The 14105-nt window shown below is 36.0% G+C and overlaps 1 protein-coding gene across 7 annotated transcripts in view; it reads left to right on the top strand.

Moving 5' to 3' along the window:
* Window positions 1–12767, top strand: part of LOC109051608 (F-BAR domain only protein 2-like) — a 36608-nt gene extending 23841 nt beyond the window's left edge. Inside the window, exons 15-30 of one of the 7 annotated variants that reach the window (XM_042756364.1) lie at window positions 1578–1602; window positions 2777–2821; window positions 3548–3593; window positions 3694–3779; window positions 5606–5683; window positions 6614–7135; window positions 8131–8246; window positions 8359–8488; window positions 8896–8946; window positions 9308–9419; window positions 9680–9835; window positions 10311–10443; window positions 10639–10838; window positions 11408–11472; window positions 11942–12106; window positions 12281–12767. In XM_042756364.1, the coding sequence (XP_042612298.1) occupies window positions 1578–1602; window positions 2777–2821; window positions 3548–3593; window positions 3694–3779; window positions 5606–5683; window positions 6614–7135; window positions 8131–8246; window positions 8359–8488; window positions 8896–8946; window positions 9308–9419; window positions 9680–9835; window positions 10311–10443; window positions 10639–10838; window positions 11408–11472; window positions 11942–12106; window positions 12281–12303 (1953 nt within the window). In that variant the 3' untranslated portion in view covers window positions 12304–12767. Of the gene's footprint in view, window positions 1–1577; window positions 1603–2776; window positions 2822–3547; window positions 3594–3693; window positions 3780–5605; window positions 5684–6613; window positions 7136–8124; window positions 8247–8358; window positions 8489–8895; window positions 8947–9307; window positions 9420–9679; window positions 9836–10310; window positions 10444–10638; window positions 10839–11407; window positions 11473–11941; window positions 12107–12280 lie in introns of all 7 variants that reach the window. The other 6 variants (XM_042756368.1, XM_042756365.1, XM_042756367.1 and 3 more) reach the window with 6 other exon arrangements.
* Window positions 12768–14105: the final 1338 nt, after the last annotated feature.

Raw genomic sequence — 14105 nt, 5'->3', positions numbered from 1 at the left:
CATTTTCAACAATAATGATAACAATAAGAAATGTTTCTTGAGCATCAACTCAGCCTATTAGAGTGATTTCTGAAGGATCATGTGACACTTTTCTTCACAGGAATAAATTATATTTTAAAATGCATAGAAAATTGAAAATAGGAATTTAAAATTTTAACAATATTTAAAAATATTACTGTTTATACTGTTTTTGATCAAATTAATGCAGCCTTGGCGAACGTAAGAGACTTTGTTCAGAAAACGTTTTTAAAAACTGTACCAACCAAACTTTTGAATGATAGTGTGTTTGTATTGGCTTATAAACATTAGATGTGTTATGGGCCGAATGAAAACAAATTGGTTAGGTTTGTTATCAGTAACATTGTTTTTAACTATGATTTTCTCTTTATTCAAGATTTCATCTGCTCAGTTTCACCCTTTTATGTGTGTGTTTTACATTCTCTCTCCATCGCTCGCTCTTCATTCTGTTGTGACGCTTTAAAATAACAGAGTGATGTATTTCTGCAATAACACATCCTCACACCTTCACCTTCACACCTTCGCTGCAGCCTCTGTTTGCTCTGTTTGAGATGGATTAACACACATCTTTTAGGCAGGCTCTTCATCATTCATTTCACCAGGCTTGAGCTTTCTGTCATCTCCCATCTGTGCTCAGTAATCACTCATTTATACATCTCAAAAACTACATTCACCATACCAAACATTTGTCTGTGTCCCATATCAGAGTTGTTTCCTTTCCCTCTCAGTCTCATTTCTTTTCATTGCCCTGTTTGTTTCATTTTTTAGGCAGATATGTTTTATGGCAGTTTTGGTTAAATCAGGAAATCTAGGTGACGACCATGTCATCTGTTGTAGATTATTGTTATTATTGAGCTTTCCATTTCCATCTCCCCTAGTCTTCTGTTGTCTCTCTTTCCCCTTCATGTTCTCTCTCTCTTTCTTTTGTTGGCAGGTGTGTGGCCTGGGTGCTGTAATTGAACCCATTTGCCACTCTGCCTATGGGACTAAACCCTGTCTTTACTCTATGCACGTATGTGTATCAGTATGCATGTGTAGTTTTGTGCATTTTTCCTTCGCAGTTTACCATTTAGTTACTTGTATGGTCCATATGTTGATTTTCTGATTTGTTTCTTTTAATGAAAATAAGTGGGATTTTTTTCTATCCACTCAGACAGAGTTTGCGGCAGAGAGGCTTCATATGAGTCACCTTGAATACACAATAAACCAAGCCTTCCCGTCTTTGTGCATTTGTTGGCGTTTTACTAGTTGACTCTTGTTGACATTTCTTAGCCTCAGAACAATCGTGTTAGTGAATTGGGTTGAATTCTCTGCCACTCATTTCCTCGTGTTTAGACTGCCTGCAGAATATTGTTGCTGAACTTATGGTTTGAATATGTAATCTCACTACTGCGGTTGTCTGTTAATTTGTGTGTGTGTGTGTGTGTGTGTGTGTGTTTCCGTGTCATCCTGTGAGGCCAGTATCTATTGAATGAATGTGAGGATGAAGCACTTCATATCTTCTACTGTTTTCATAACTCCTCTCACTCTCATTAATAAAAGCCTGTTTCCATTTCCAGGTTCAAATGAAGAGAAACCAATCCAGTGAGTATTCCTCTCTTTTTTCATCCTCCCTCCATCCCTCTGTCACTCTGAAGGTTTGGCTCTGCCATTTTGAGTTTTCGTTTTTCTTGGCCGTGATGTTTCTAGCCAAGCCTCCTTCATGTTGCTCTGGTGACCCCTCCAAAGCCAACTCATCCCATGAGAAAATAAACATCATCTCCCATTTTTTCCTCATCTGAGTAGCACAGTATTGCCTCCTTAAGCCATGAGCAAGATTAACTGCTTAATTGTGTGTTTATGTTTTTCTATCCATCATAATTTTACATTTTTCCAGTAAATTGTGGCTTAAACGAACACAGATGCATGCCAGAATGTAGTGTTTACACTGCGGCATGTTCTCACATCAAGAGCAACGATTTTAACCTCCCAGGAAAGTTTTACATACTTTAAATCTGTAAGACCGTAATTGAGCTTACAGTAGAAACGTTTTGTTATTCTTGCACTGGAACGGTAAACATTTCTTCAAAAAACACATTTATTGCAAACTTCTTGCACATGCTAAATTTGATAAGGTCTGGCAAATCATTTTATAAATCCTTTAATCTAATATATGTTGTATTTTATCTGAAATCACACCAAGATGCAATTTCAGGAACGACAAAAGACAGATAGTCGAGACAGCATTCTTTTCTTATGTTTTAAAGGAACCATGTTCAAATTCTTTTTATAAACTGATTTTATGGTCAGCTTATATTATACTTATCAGCTTATTGGTGTTGGGTTACGGCCAATAACTGATAAATGGCCAGTATTAAAATTTGATACTATTTTGTCTAAATAAAATAAAACACACACACAAATTTTTTTATTGTTTTAAACAGATGTTATAAATACTTTATTGACTTTGGACATTATGACATTATAATCTACAGTATAAAAAAATGTACATTTATTTTTGATTTATTAAAGAGTACATTCAACTGTGTTATTAAAGGATTAGTGTTTTTGCACTTTGGATGACTGCAAAATCTATTCTAAATCGTAAAATGTGCACAGTTAAATATCCAATATCAACTGATACCGATAAAAGAAAATTCTGGTACAGATATATTTCATATTATGCAGCACTTTTGCAAATTAGGTTTATAGAATAAACTGAAGAATATGCAGTCCTGAATATTATTGTAAATGTGGATCTCACACATACTTACTGTAGGAATGACACGACAACAAACATTCCCTGCTATAAAACCAAAGGCTGGTGAGTATTCCCCAAGAATCTTAGCCAGTGTTCCCAAACTCTCTTTTGGTCCACAGCTGCATTTGTGTTGGTGGGAATGAGGGATTCCTTTTAAAAAATTAAAAACAAAATGTGCAAATCACAAAATTAATTATTTGTACCAAAATTATATTTGGTTACTAATATAATCTGTTGTCTTTTAACACTGTCATTTGTCCTTTGTGTATAATATACTGTATGTCTTTGGGATTTGGTCTCAAATACATACCATTTCGGATATACTATGTAGATCAATTATAGTGTGTCATTTTAAATGTATGTATTTGATACTTTTACCTGTGACAAATGGGACTGCAAGAACATGTGTCTCATGTAGTACTCAACTTGCTACCAGTTTTAAACCACCTGACATGGCACTTAATGGTTAGAAACACTATCCTTTCTTAAGCAAGTGACTACTGCTGTTCATTTCCTGGCTTCCATATTGTTTTGTTTTTTTCTTCTATACAGCAATAACCTATGTCTTAATCTAGTATTTAATTTTTACTTCATGAAACACATGAGCTGCATTTTAATCAGGGCCTAATGAGCAGTGCCCAACTGTAAGAATGCTAAGTTAAGAAGTTATGTTTGTAAAGGAAATTCTTAGCTTAATTTAAGGGGTTTCTTGCACCTGGCTCCAGTTCATGAATAAAGCCTGAAGAGTTGCACCATTACTCAGCTGCTTGTTTTCTCATTGTTTTACAGGTGATGAACTGGGACGGCCAAAGATAGCGCAGACATCCTTTAATGAGTAAGAGAAGCTTTGCTGTTAACCTTTTTTGAAACAACAGTGTAACCAATTATTCACTTTGTTTTACAACTTTCATCCTTTTTTATCTATCTTCAAACAGTAGATTATCCAATAATGACCTGCTATCTTTGGATCCATTTGGCCCGACCAGCACTGGCTCCAGCTCCTCTCTACCCCACTCATCAGGTAACACTGTCTGTTGAAATACAGCAAATACACACTCTTCTGGGTACAAAAAAATAAAACTCTGTATTAATGTCATTAATATATTAGATTAGATTCAACTTTATTGTCATTGCACATGTAAGGTACAAGGTAACGAAATTCAGTTAGCATCTATCCAGAAGTGCAATAAGCAGTAAGTACAGGATATACAGTGTCTACAATATTTTACAAATGTACAATAAATATACAGATAAGGCAGTACTATGGACATAATTTACAGATTCTTAAATACTATCAGCATACTATACAGAGGGATTATGTAATAAGTGTATGTACACTATAAGCAGAAACTATGAACTATGTCAATTATCTATTGTTGTTAGACTGTTGGTATAAAACCAAATTCCAAGGTCTTTTTTTCTTATATCTTATGCAAGTTTTAAAAAAATAGAAGATAGGTAAAATTACATGACTATTTATATTTAAAACACATCTCAGGGTCAGCATCTACACTAATCTCAATGACAGAGTTCAGCTTGACAGTGATGGAGTCAGAATGTTCTTCATCCACCACACACACACACACACACACACACACACACACACACACACTGTACAGGCAGACAGTCGTAAGTCATTCAGCCCTCCACCCCCCAGCCTCTGGAAGGCTTCATTATTGATGATGCTAACAGGCTGGTGAAAGTGTCTGGGCTTTTCCAGTCCACAACAGTCTCCTCTAGAGAGCTTGCTCAGGCTGCTGTTGTCACGGAAACCCTCACATCCCACAGCGACTTCATATCTCACTCAGTCTGTAGTATGGAATCTTTGGTTAATGCCATGGGATTTATTTATTTTAAATTGTGGGTTTGTTTTGTTTTTATTTTTGTTTTTATGTACTTTTTTTTTTTCATTTTGGTGTTATAGTGTTGCCGTTTCGAAAACATCTCAATTGTTTACTGATACTTGAATTTCTAACTTAAATTGAACTTCAATTTCTAAAAGTCTCTACATTTTAGCCCACTTCTTTCTACAGAATTTTACACACCCCAGGCTTTATTTGTGAAACACAAAAATGATTTCTTTATATCTCGTGCTTACTGTAAATCAATTTAACATAAATGTTCCCATTGAATTAAATGTCAGTGTACGCAAGAATGGGTTTATACAAAAAATTGCTTGTGCATTATGAAAAGGACCCCTGTGAGTCTCTGTGCTCCCTCATGCTCTCCTTTGCTCTTGACCCTGATTGTTGAAATGAAATGTAATTCTCACATCTGGGAATTAGGAGCTTCCATATCTTGGAGAATGGTGCAGTTGGCAGTCTTGACCCAATTTTGTTTTGGAAGAAATATTGAGTAAATTCTAGTGTGACTGTTATAGTTTTAAAAGGGCATCGTTTGCGAACAAGTGAGTGTTTTTTTTACTGATAATCCACTCAATGCAGTCACTAAAAAAGCCAACCCATCATTCAAGCGCTGACCTTAGCTGCGAGGGCCAATCATAATCCAGAGTTAATTGGCACCTTCTGAGGTCAGAGGGTGGAATTTGGCGTCCCCATGTCACAGACGTTGTCAAACCTGATTTTGTTATGAGTCTGACCTGGCAAAGGAACAAAAAGAGCAGTGTAGAGGATATGGGATGTTAGTAACATAGTTATTGCATTAGATTTTTTTCTTTTTCTCCTGTGTGCCATTTAGGGTTTTTTTTGCTTAGTTTTTGAATGTTATTTCTTATATGTGTATTTCTTTCCTACTGTCTTAATATGTTTAAATTGACCCTTATTTGTGTTGATTTCTTTTTAGTTTCTCATCCTCGCTTTGTATTTGTTCAATGCTTTTATTTCTTAGACCTGGCTTCTCTCTTCTTAGCATCTTTCCCTACATCTCCCCCACTGCAGTTAAATGATGAGGTTTTTGAAGACCCAGGTAATGCTTATGACCCATGCCTGCAGTGTGTTCATCAGAATAAAGCTCTTCCCATAACAGACACTGACCCTAATGGCTCAAAAATATGCACAAATGTGAATGATGATAGGAATGTTTTGCTTGAACTCACCCCTACCCCTAATATTTCTAAGAGATTTCAACATTTTCTGTGCACAGAAGACAAGAACAGAGCCACACTTCATTGTACTTTTAGGATAGTTCTCTTAAAAAATAAAAAAGAGTTAATCATTTACTCAATCTCATGTGAAAAAAAAAAGTTATACAGATTTGGAACGTCATAAGAGTGAGTAAAAAAATGACAGAATTTACACATTGACCCAGACACTCCTTTGTCAGTATTCTATTTGATTTATTTTATGCATTTGTATTAGTTGTGATTGACAGAGGTGCATGAAGCTTACCTACTTCACCAGGTTGTCTTGTTATGTGTTTTCAGTAGGATTCTACAATATGACCGTTATTTTATAATAAGTTTCATAATATATTTTTATTATTTTATAAATTCATACTTTTATTTTATTTTAAAAAGTAGTTTGTATTTTTTCTTTGTTTTTCTTTTTTTATATATAGTTTTATACTGATTTTGTTTTACTTTAATTTGTATCTTTACATATCTATTTAGATTATTTTCACTGATACTGCCTCATTTAAAAAGGTCTGTTTATTTCATTTACTTCAAATTTTTTCCCAATTTTTTGTTCACATGACTTTTTTTTATATAGTTAAGTGAATTGTAGAGCTGTTTTCCACATTCAGATTCAGAGCCTGCATAGACACACATCCAGGTCTTCTGTGCTTCTTTCATATCTTTTCATTTTCTCCATGTAGTCTTTTCAGCATGCCTGTCAGTATGTGGTACATTTTTACAACTGTGCATTACTCTGTTCTCTCTGCTGACCCTTGTAACAGAAGTGGATTTACAGGCGGAGCCCACCTCTCCTTCAGCAGTCAGTCTTGAGGTTACTGAGGCTTCTTCTTTCCCCCTTTCCTCCAAACTGCCTCCTCCTGCTGGTCTTGCCAAGCCGAGCTCCTCGCCATTCCCTGTTCTCCCCTCTGCTCCCTCCATCTCTCCTTGGGAGCTTCCTGATAAGGCTGTTGCTCTCCTCCACCCTGGCCCAACTCGAGCTATGAGCGTGCCTCCAGCCCTACAGTCCACTCCTAAGGACTGTGCTACCCACAAGCCCCCTCTCAGTGCTCCCGCCACTGGTTCAGATATTTTTTCTTCCTGGGCCCAGAGCCAATGGATTGCCTTTAATGATACTTTTGTGCCATGTCGTGGACCGTCCCATCAACCAGCGAGGCCTCGTTCAGTGCCCGTGTCTCAACAGCTCAAGGTTTTCTCCAGAGAGCCTGCTGACCCATTTGGCAGCATTGGGAGAGAGGAGAGCACCCCCTCTCTAAAGGAAGCACCAGCCCGACCCATGCAGGATGGTAATATTGAGGAATCAGAGTTCTAAGCATGTTCAAACCCATGGCTACATGACAGTGATATACGTGTTCTGTGGTTTTAACAAACCTGATTTTTTTTATGTAACTTATTTTAATTCATTGTAATGTAATGATTTGGTCCTTTTTTTTTCTTCTTTTTTTCTTTTTTTCTTTTTGATTGATTGGTGAAAATGTATTTATTATTTTTTGCATTTTCTGCATTGATTATTGTTTTGAATAATACAAATGTAACCAAATAACCTGTAAACCATCATAGTTTTAATTACAGTTTAGCTAGATATGGTATATAAAAAATTGGCCCAAGTTTATTTTAATTATTTTTATTTTTTTATTTTGGTTCAGCTACACAAACTAACTTGGTAAAGTTACCCAAATTAATATGAAAATTAATTTATTCTTTTTTTTCTGCGTCGATTATCGATATGAATAATGCAAAAGCAACTTTTCAGAAGTACTGTTTGGCTGGATACAGGAATACAGTAAGAAAATGTGTGGGCCAGATTTGGTTTGTTTTTTATTACTTTTATGTATGTATGTATGTATGTAATTTATTTATTTTATTTTTATTTATTTATTTTTTGTTCACCTACACAGAGTAACTCATATTAATATGTTTGAAATGTGTCTGCAAACTTGCTCATAAATAGTATATCCAACATTTTCTAATTCCAAAACAGTTTGACTAAGATGGTTTAAAAGGTGCAGATTTTTCTTTGGTTCTTTGCTTGATCTTATTTTTTATTCTTATTTTCTGTATTTACTTTTGTTTATATTGTGATGCTGATCCTTGCATGTGCATTAGGTGTTATCTTTAGATTTGACTCTTAGCTTGTTTCTGCAAGACTGTGTGATGTCAAACCCAGTATAGAAACATTTTAAATGTTTTTCAGCAGAGTGCTACCTCTGTATTTTTCCTTTTTTTGTGGTTCTAACATTTGTGGCCTTTGTTTTTTTGTTTTTTTGTTTTGCATGCACAGTACCACCTCCTAACAGGCCAACCACTCCCCTGGGCACAGCAACCATTATCCCGCCTCCAAGACCATTATCACGGCCCAAACTACCTGCAGGCAAGCTGACGGGCATCAATGAGGCTGTGAGTAAAGAAGATATTTCCTGTTTCCCCCTTACACAGGCTAGTTTACAGAGATTAATCTGAATGAAGATTGAATGCAGTGAATTGTTAATCAGTTAGTTGTTTTCTGCAGGGCCGACCGTTCAGCCCTTCTAAGATGTCCAACTCCAGCCCTCCTCCCGCTGCTCCTCTGGCTCGTGCAGAGAGCTCCTCCTCTCTCAGCTCAAACACCTCCTTGAGCACCAGCAACACACCTACTGTCGGTGAGTTTTCAGTCTCACACACATATACACATGATGAACACAAGAAGAACAGATGAAGCACACACAAAATGCTTTTTCACATCATCCACATTCATATCACACATGCCAAATGATGCACTGATTCTTCCACAGTTTTCATTTATTACATGTATTACTTAATCATTATTATAACAATAAAGTCATAATTCATATATATTGGGTTATTAGTTGAAAATGTTTTTCAATTTTTTTTTATAGTCTAAGGAATACTAACATGCAACAAATAATATTGTACACATTGCATTTCATTATACGGTCAACACATCACTCACCAGGTCACTCCATTCTCACCCTTCACTGTTGGGCTGTGTTCTCGCCCTATTTTTTTCTTTCCTTTTGTGGTTTCCTTCCTTTCATTTTGAATTAAGAGGACGTGGGGAAACTGCCCTCTTTTGAGAAGAGATGTGAGACTCCTGCAGGTACAGTGGAAAGAACCCAGAAGAACATTTAGTTCTAACTTACTAACAGACTCATGAATGATCATCTGTCCTTGATCAACCAACTGCATTGCCCCATCTGCTAAACCACACCCTGTTCTCATTCTGTGACTCACCATTTAATCTTCAGTGTTGTGTTGTGGCTGATGAGGATGCATGGCAGAAATAGAGCGGATCAAAATTGCTCAATTGCTCCTTTTTCCTGTAGATTTTTCAGTGTTTGTCGTTACAAAGATTGTCTGAACTGAATCACATCCCTCCTACTATTATAGATACATACTTAAATGTCTGTTTTTTTTTTTTTTTTTTTTTTCTGTCTCTCTTCTCTTCCTTTCCCTCATAGGGACATCTCGTGGGCCCAGTCCAGTGACACTGGCTTCCCTGGATGCATTGCCCATTGCAGTGGCATTCACAGAGTCAGTTAATGCCTATTTCAAAGGAGCAGATCCCAGCAAGTGAGTTTCTCAATATCTACAATACAGATTTTACATACTATACGCTTTACAAACCTTGACATATCAGAGAACTGTACAGTTGTGATCGCCGTGTCTAGAAACATAATAGAAATGAATAAAATCTTTTTTATTTATTTATTTATTTATTTATTTTTTAATAAATAATTCAGTAGTGAATGCTTGTTCTAGATACGTTATGCTCAGCTCTGAGTGTGATCTCTGTAAAATAATTTTTTTAAAAACCTCAATTGTGATTTTAGGTGCATTGTGAAGATCACGGGAGATATGACCCTGTCCTTCCCCAGTGGCATCATCAAGATTTTCACCTCTAGTCCGTCTCCTGCTGTACTCAGCTTCAAACTCTCAAACACCAGCAGATTAGAGCAAATCATGCCCAACCAGCAACTACTGCACAGGTGAGTTTGTGCCTTACACTTAGGTGTTTCTGCTTGTGTTACACTAATGTTCAAAAGTTTGGGGTCAGTATCTTTTATTTATTTGTTTGTTTGTTTAAGAAAGTAATCTTTTTATTCAGCAAGGATGCATTAAATTGATCAAAAGTGACAGTCACAACTGTACTGTATATGAGAAAGTGATCAAAGTGGCTTGAAACATTTTGTATTTTTGTACCTTATTTTAATCTTGATTCCACATATTAGCATCAAGTGCTCAGGCTAAACTCGCCCTGCTCTCTCTCACCCACATCCTTTTCTTGTTGTGCGATTTGGTGCCAGCAGCTCCCGGGCATGACTAATCAAATCAGGAAGGATTTGTTATTTAATAGTTGAGCTGCTGCAGTAGGGTTAGTTGTTCCATGCTGCTTCAATGACACGCAACAATGAATTATTGAGGTTCTAATAGCGTTTTTTCTATGTGTGTGTGTGACTCCAGTGACTCCTCCCAGAGCGACACAAACACTAAAGACTTTTGGCTGAACATGCCTGCACTGACGGCGTACCTCAGGAAGAGCTCTGAACAGAACCCTGCTGCATCCTATTACAACGTGGACATCTTAAAGTACCAGGTTCATAGCTTTTCATTCAGTTTTCTTCAAAAAACATGTAAGTAAAGCATGTTAGTACTAGCTGCTCTAGTATACTTGCATGTTTACTGTTGATATTTTTTTATTTGCCTGATTATTGTTGTGTAAATCAGGTTGGTGATAACTAAGCCATGGTCTTTAGGTGGTGAGCAAAGATCTTTTGGCCCTCTTTCTCAGGTATGTTCAAATGGGATTCAGTCAACACCTCTGAACCTTGTGGTGTACTGGAAATGCACTTCTAGTACTACAGACCTGCGAGTGGACTATCGATACAACCCAGAGGCCATGCAGCCCCCCGCAGCGCTCACCAATGTACAGGTGTTAGTGCCCGTCAGTGGAGACGTCACAAACATGCAGTCAATCCCCAATGCCATTTGGTGAGTTGGCACACAAACATACAAACACACAAAATATCTTGTGGAACAAAAACACTGCTCTATGGACCTAATTATTGTAATATGAAGTTATATACAAAATATACACTACTGTTCAAATGTTTGGGGGTTGGTAAATGTAAAATATTATCACGTTTTTAAAATAATTGTTTTCTATTTTAATATTTTAAAATGTCATTTATTCCTGTGATCCCATAACTGAATTTTCATCAGCAATTGCTCCAGTCTTCAGTGTCACATGATCCTTCAGAAATCATTCTGAAATGCTGATTGGTGCTCAAGAAACATTTCTTATTATTATCAATGTTGAAGACAATTGTGCTGCTTAATATTTTATGGAAACCATGATTAAAAAAAATAAAAAATTCAAGATACTTTGATGAATAGAAAGTGTTAGACTTTAGTGTCACTATTGATCAATTTAATGCATCCTTGCTTAATAAAAGTATTCATTTCTTTAAAAAAAGAAAAAAAAATCTTACTGACCCCAAACTGTTGAACAGCAGTGTATACATACATTTTAACTGTATGATTGTTATTGTTTTAATTAGGAATGCAGAACAGAGCAAGTCATTATGGAAACTGAGTGACATCTCTGATAAGTCTGAAAATGAAGGTAAGAACAAATACAGTCAAAACAAGATTTTTTGATTAACTGCAGCGTAGCATTTCTGTGTGTTTTCAAATAACCTATTTAAATGGGTCATATCATTAAAGTGAATTTTCCATAATCGTTTGTAATAAAAGTCCTTTGTACCATGTGCAATATAAACTAATACTTTACCTTTTAAAAAAGCACCTCATTCTGTACTTCTGGGACAGTTAATATATATTTTAGACTTAATAGCAACCCCTCAGCTTGTGAGTAGGTGCACCTCATTGTTTCTCATTTCCCAAGTAAAAAGGTGAATCTGCATAAGATTTTTAATGACAAAATGAAATAGAAATGTAAAATGCTCAAAATTAATTTTCAGAGAGCTGTTAATCTGTAGATAGCACACTGTATTTTTCTCTATAATTTGTTGTAGAGATTGAAAGGTCATCTGGCACGGAGTATTTCAGTGTTGTCTATGTGTGTATGTCAGGCTCTGGTTCTTTGAGAGCAAAGTTTGAGCTGTCTGATGGTCCATCCATCCCTGCCACCCTGGCTGTTCAGTTCTTCAGCGAGGGCAGCCTTCTGTCTGGTGTAGATGTGGAACTGGTTGGCTCCGGTTACCGACTCTCCCTCAATAAGAAGAGATTTGCCACTGGTAAGAATGATTTTAGACTTCACCAGTTACACTATCAATAGAAGATTTAATGATTTAAGATCATAATGTCATTATAACAGCTTATATTTCAATGCATTCTCAACATATGGATGTGCATGAAGTTTTGTCTTTGAAATTAGTTGACAGGAGATGTGTGTTTGTGAACATTCACAGGCCGCTATATGGCTGACTGCTGAGATCTGAGTAGAGGCCTGTCCGCTCTCAAATGCAGGGAACCTGGAGGTTAATTTCTGTTCATTCATTAATTCTGTCACTGGTTCTCAATGATAATTATGGAGGATCATTAGGGGGGATGGACGAAAAAAAGAGAGCTGTCTGTGTGAAGGCCTCTCATGCTTCGGTTTCCTCTCCACATTCTGAACGATCCAGTTCCAGTGAATCACCTTTTGGAGACTTGAGATTTTTATACTACAGTAACGTAGCACTGAGCATTAAACACTGTGTACAAAGAAAAAATAAAAAAAGAAAAGAAAAGAAAAAAGAAGGAATGTCAGGAAATTGGTGAATGAAATCATTAATCTGTGATACTTTTTGATCAATTCAGACTTTTATAAAGTCAAAACGTTAGTGTTTGTTATTTTGAAATGTATAGTTGATTTGCATTATGAATTAGAGGTGTATAAACATATAGCATATCTACACAAAAAAAAAAAAAAGGACAAAAATCCTGCACTAACAATCTTTATGGATATTTGTTGAGCATTAATTTCTCAGTTTGAATTCACCCAAATGTCAGTTACACTGACAATGAAGAGAGCATAAGGAGCGGTATTTTTCATTATGAATGTGCAATGAAGGTATAAGCTTTCAAAATTACATTATGGATTGTTTTTAAAGTGTAGTGCCATTTTCACTTTAACATTGTCATTGTCAGCAAAAGGAAACTTATACACTGACCTCAGTGCCTCTTTTTTATTTAAAATAATTATACAGGAAAATTTGCATGTGTAAGTCTAAAAATGATCACTTGAAAAGATCCCATGTTTTCCCCTTTTTGGATTATGACCTCTTTTTTTTTTTGAAGTGCCATTTCAGTTCTTTATGATTCCTGATGGGATACTGAAGGGAAAACACTGCCTAAACTTTTGCCTTTGTCCTTCAAACCTCTTTAGAGTGCTTCACCTAAACAGTTGACTGCAAAGAAATGCACTCTTCCTGTTATAGAAACTATCCAGTTGTTTTCTGTAATGCCTTATAGATGTGTGCAGAAATTATACCAAATTAAGCACAGAAAATTTTCCCTGTGAGAATATCCTAATTACAAACACTGACCTGACTATTTGGATATTGGCATATTAAAATAAATTATAAGCATGCACACTTTTCAGTATAGTTTATTAACAACAGACTACCAGTTTTTTAGATAAATGTATTTTTAAGGGACACTGTGTATATGTTTTTACCAAATGTGCCGTCACGTCTGTTTTTTAATGTTTTTTGTTACTTATAATAATAATAATAATAACCCGTTTCTTAAAATTATGGCTCAAATGATCTTATTGCTTTAAGCAAGTTTGCCAAATACAAATTGAAAAGCACAATGATGCAATGAGCCAGTGGAAGTTACGGGAAGATTAAATGCTTGCAGGGTCCCTACACCATGCAAGAGTCTTCTTCGTTTAGGCTTTATTGCTCAAATTTCAGTTTTTTTGCTGGAACCCAGTGGTGAGCATTTACAGTGCTTTAAGGGGGCTTGTCCCCTATACAAGGGCTATGTGCCTTGTCCTCTTTAAAGGACCATGTCTCCAAGGGCTACCCCAATCCCAGCCATCGCCAACACCATTTTTACCTTAAAATGAAAAACACTAATAAACACTAAATGCCACCAATGAAGAATCTTCATGAATCTGGAAACAATGACTTTCTTTAGAATTACGTCTTGTTTTTTACCAGGAACTTTTTTGACTCTTCGATAGCAGCCTAACAGTTTTGTGTACAGCATAAAGATTTTATATTCACAATTGTCACTGTCTTTATG

The sequence above is a fragment of the Cyprinus carpio genome, chromosome A5 (assembly GCF_018340385.1).
Source record: "Cyprinus carpio isolate SPL01 chromosome A5, ASM1834038v1, whole genome shotgun sequence".
Taxonomy (NCBI): domain Eukaryota; kingdom Metazoa; phylum Chordata; class Actinopteri; order Cypriniformes; family Cyprinidae; genus Cyprinus; species Cyprinus carpio.
The sequence above is the reverse complement of the archived record's forward strand: the minus strand, read 5'-3'. Positions and strand labels throughout refer to the sequence as shown.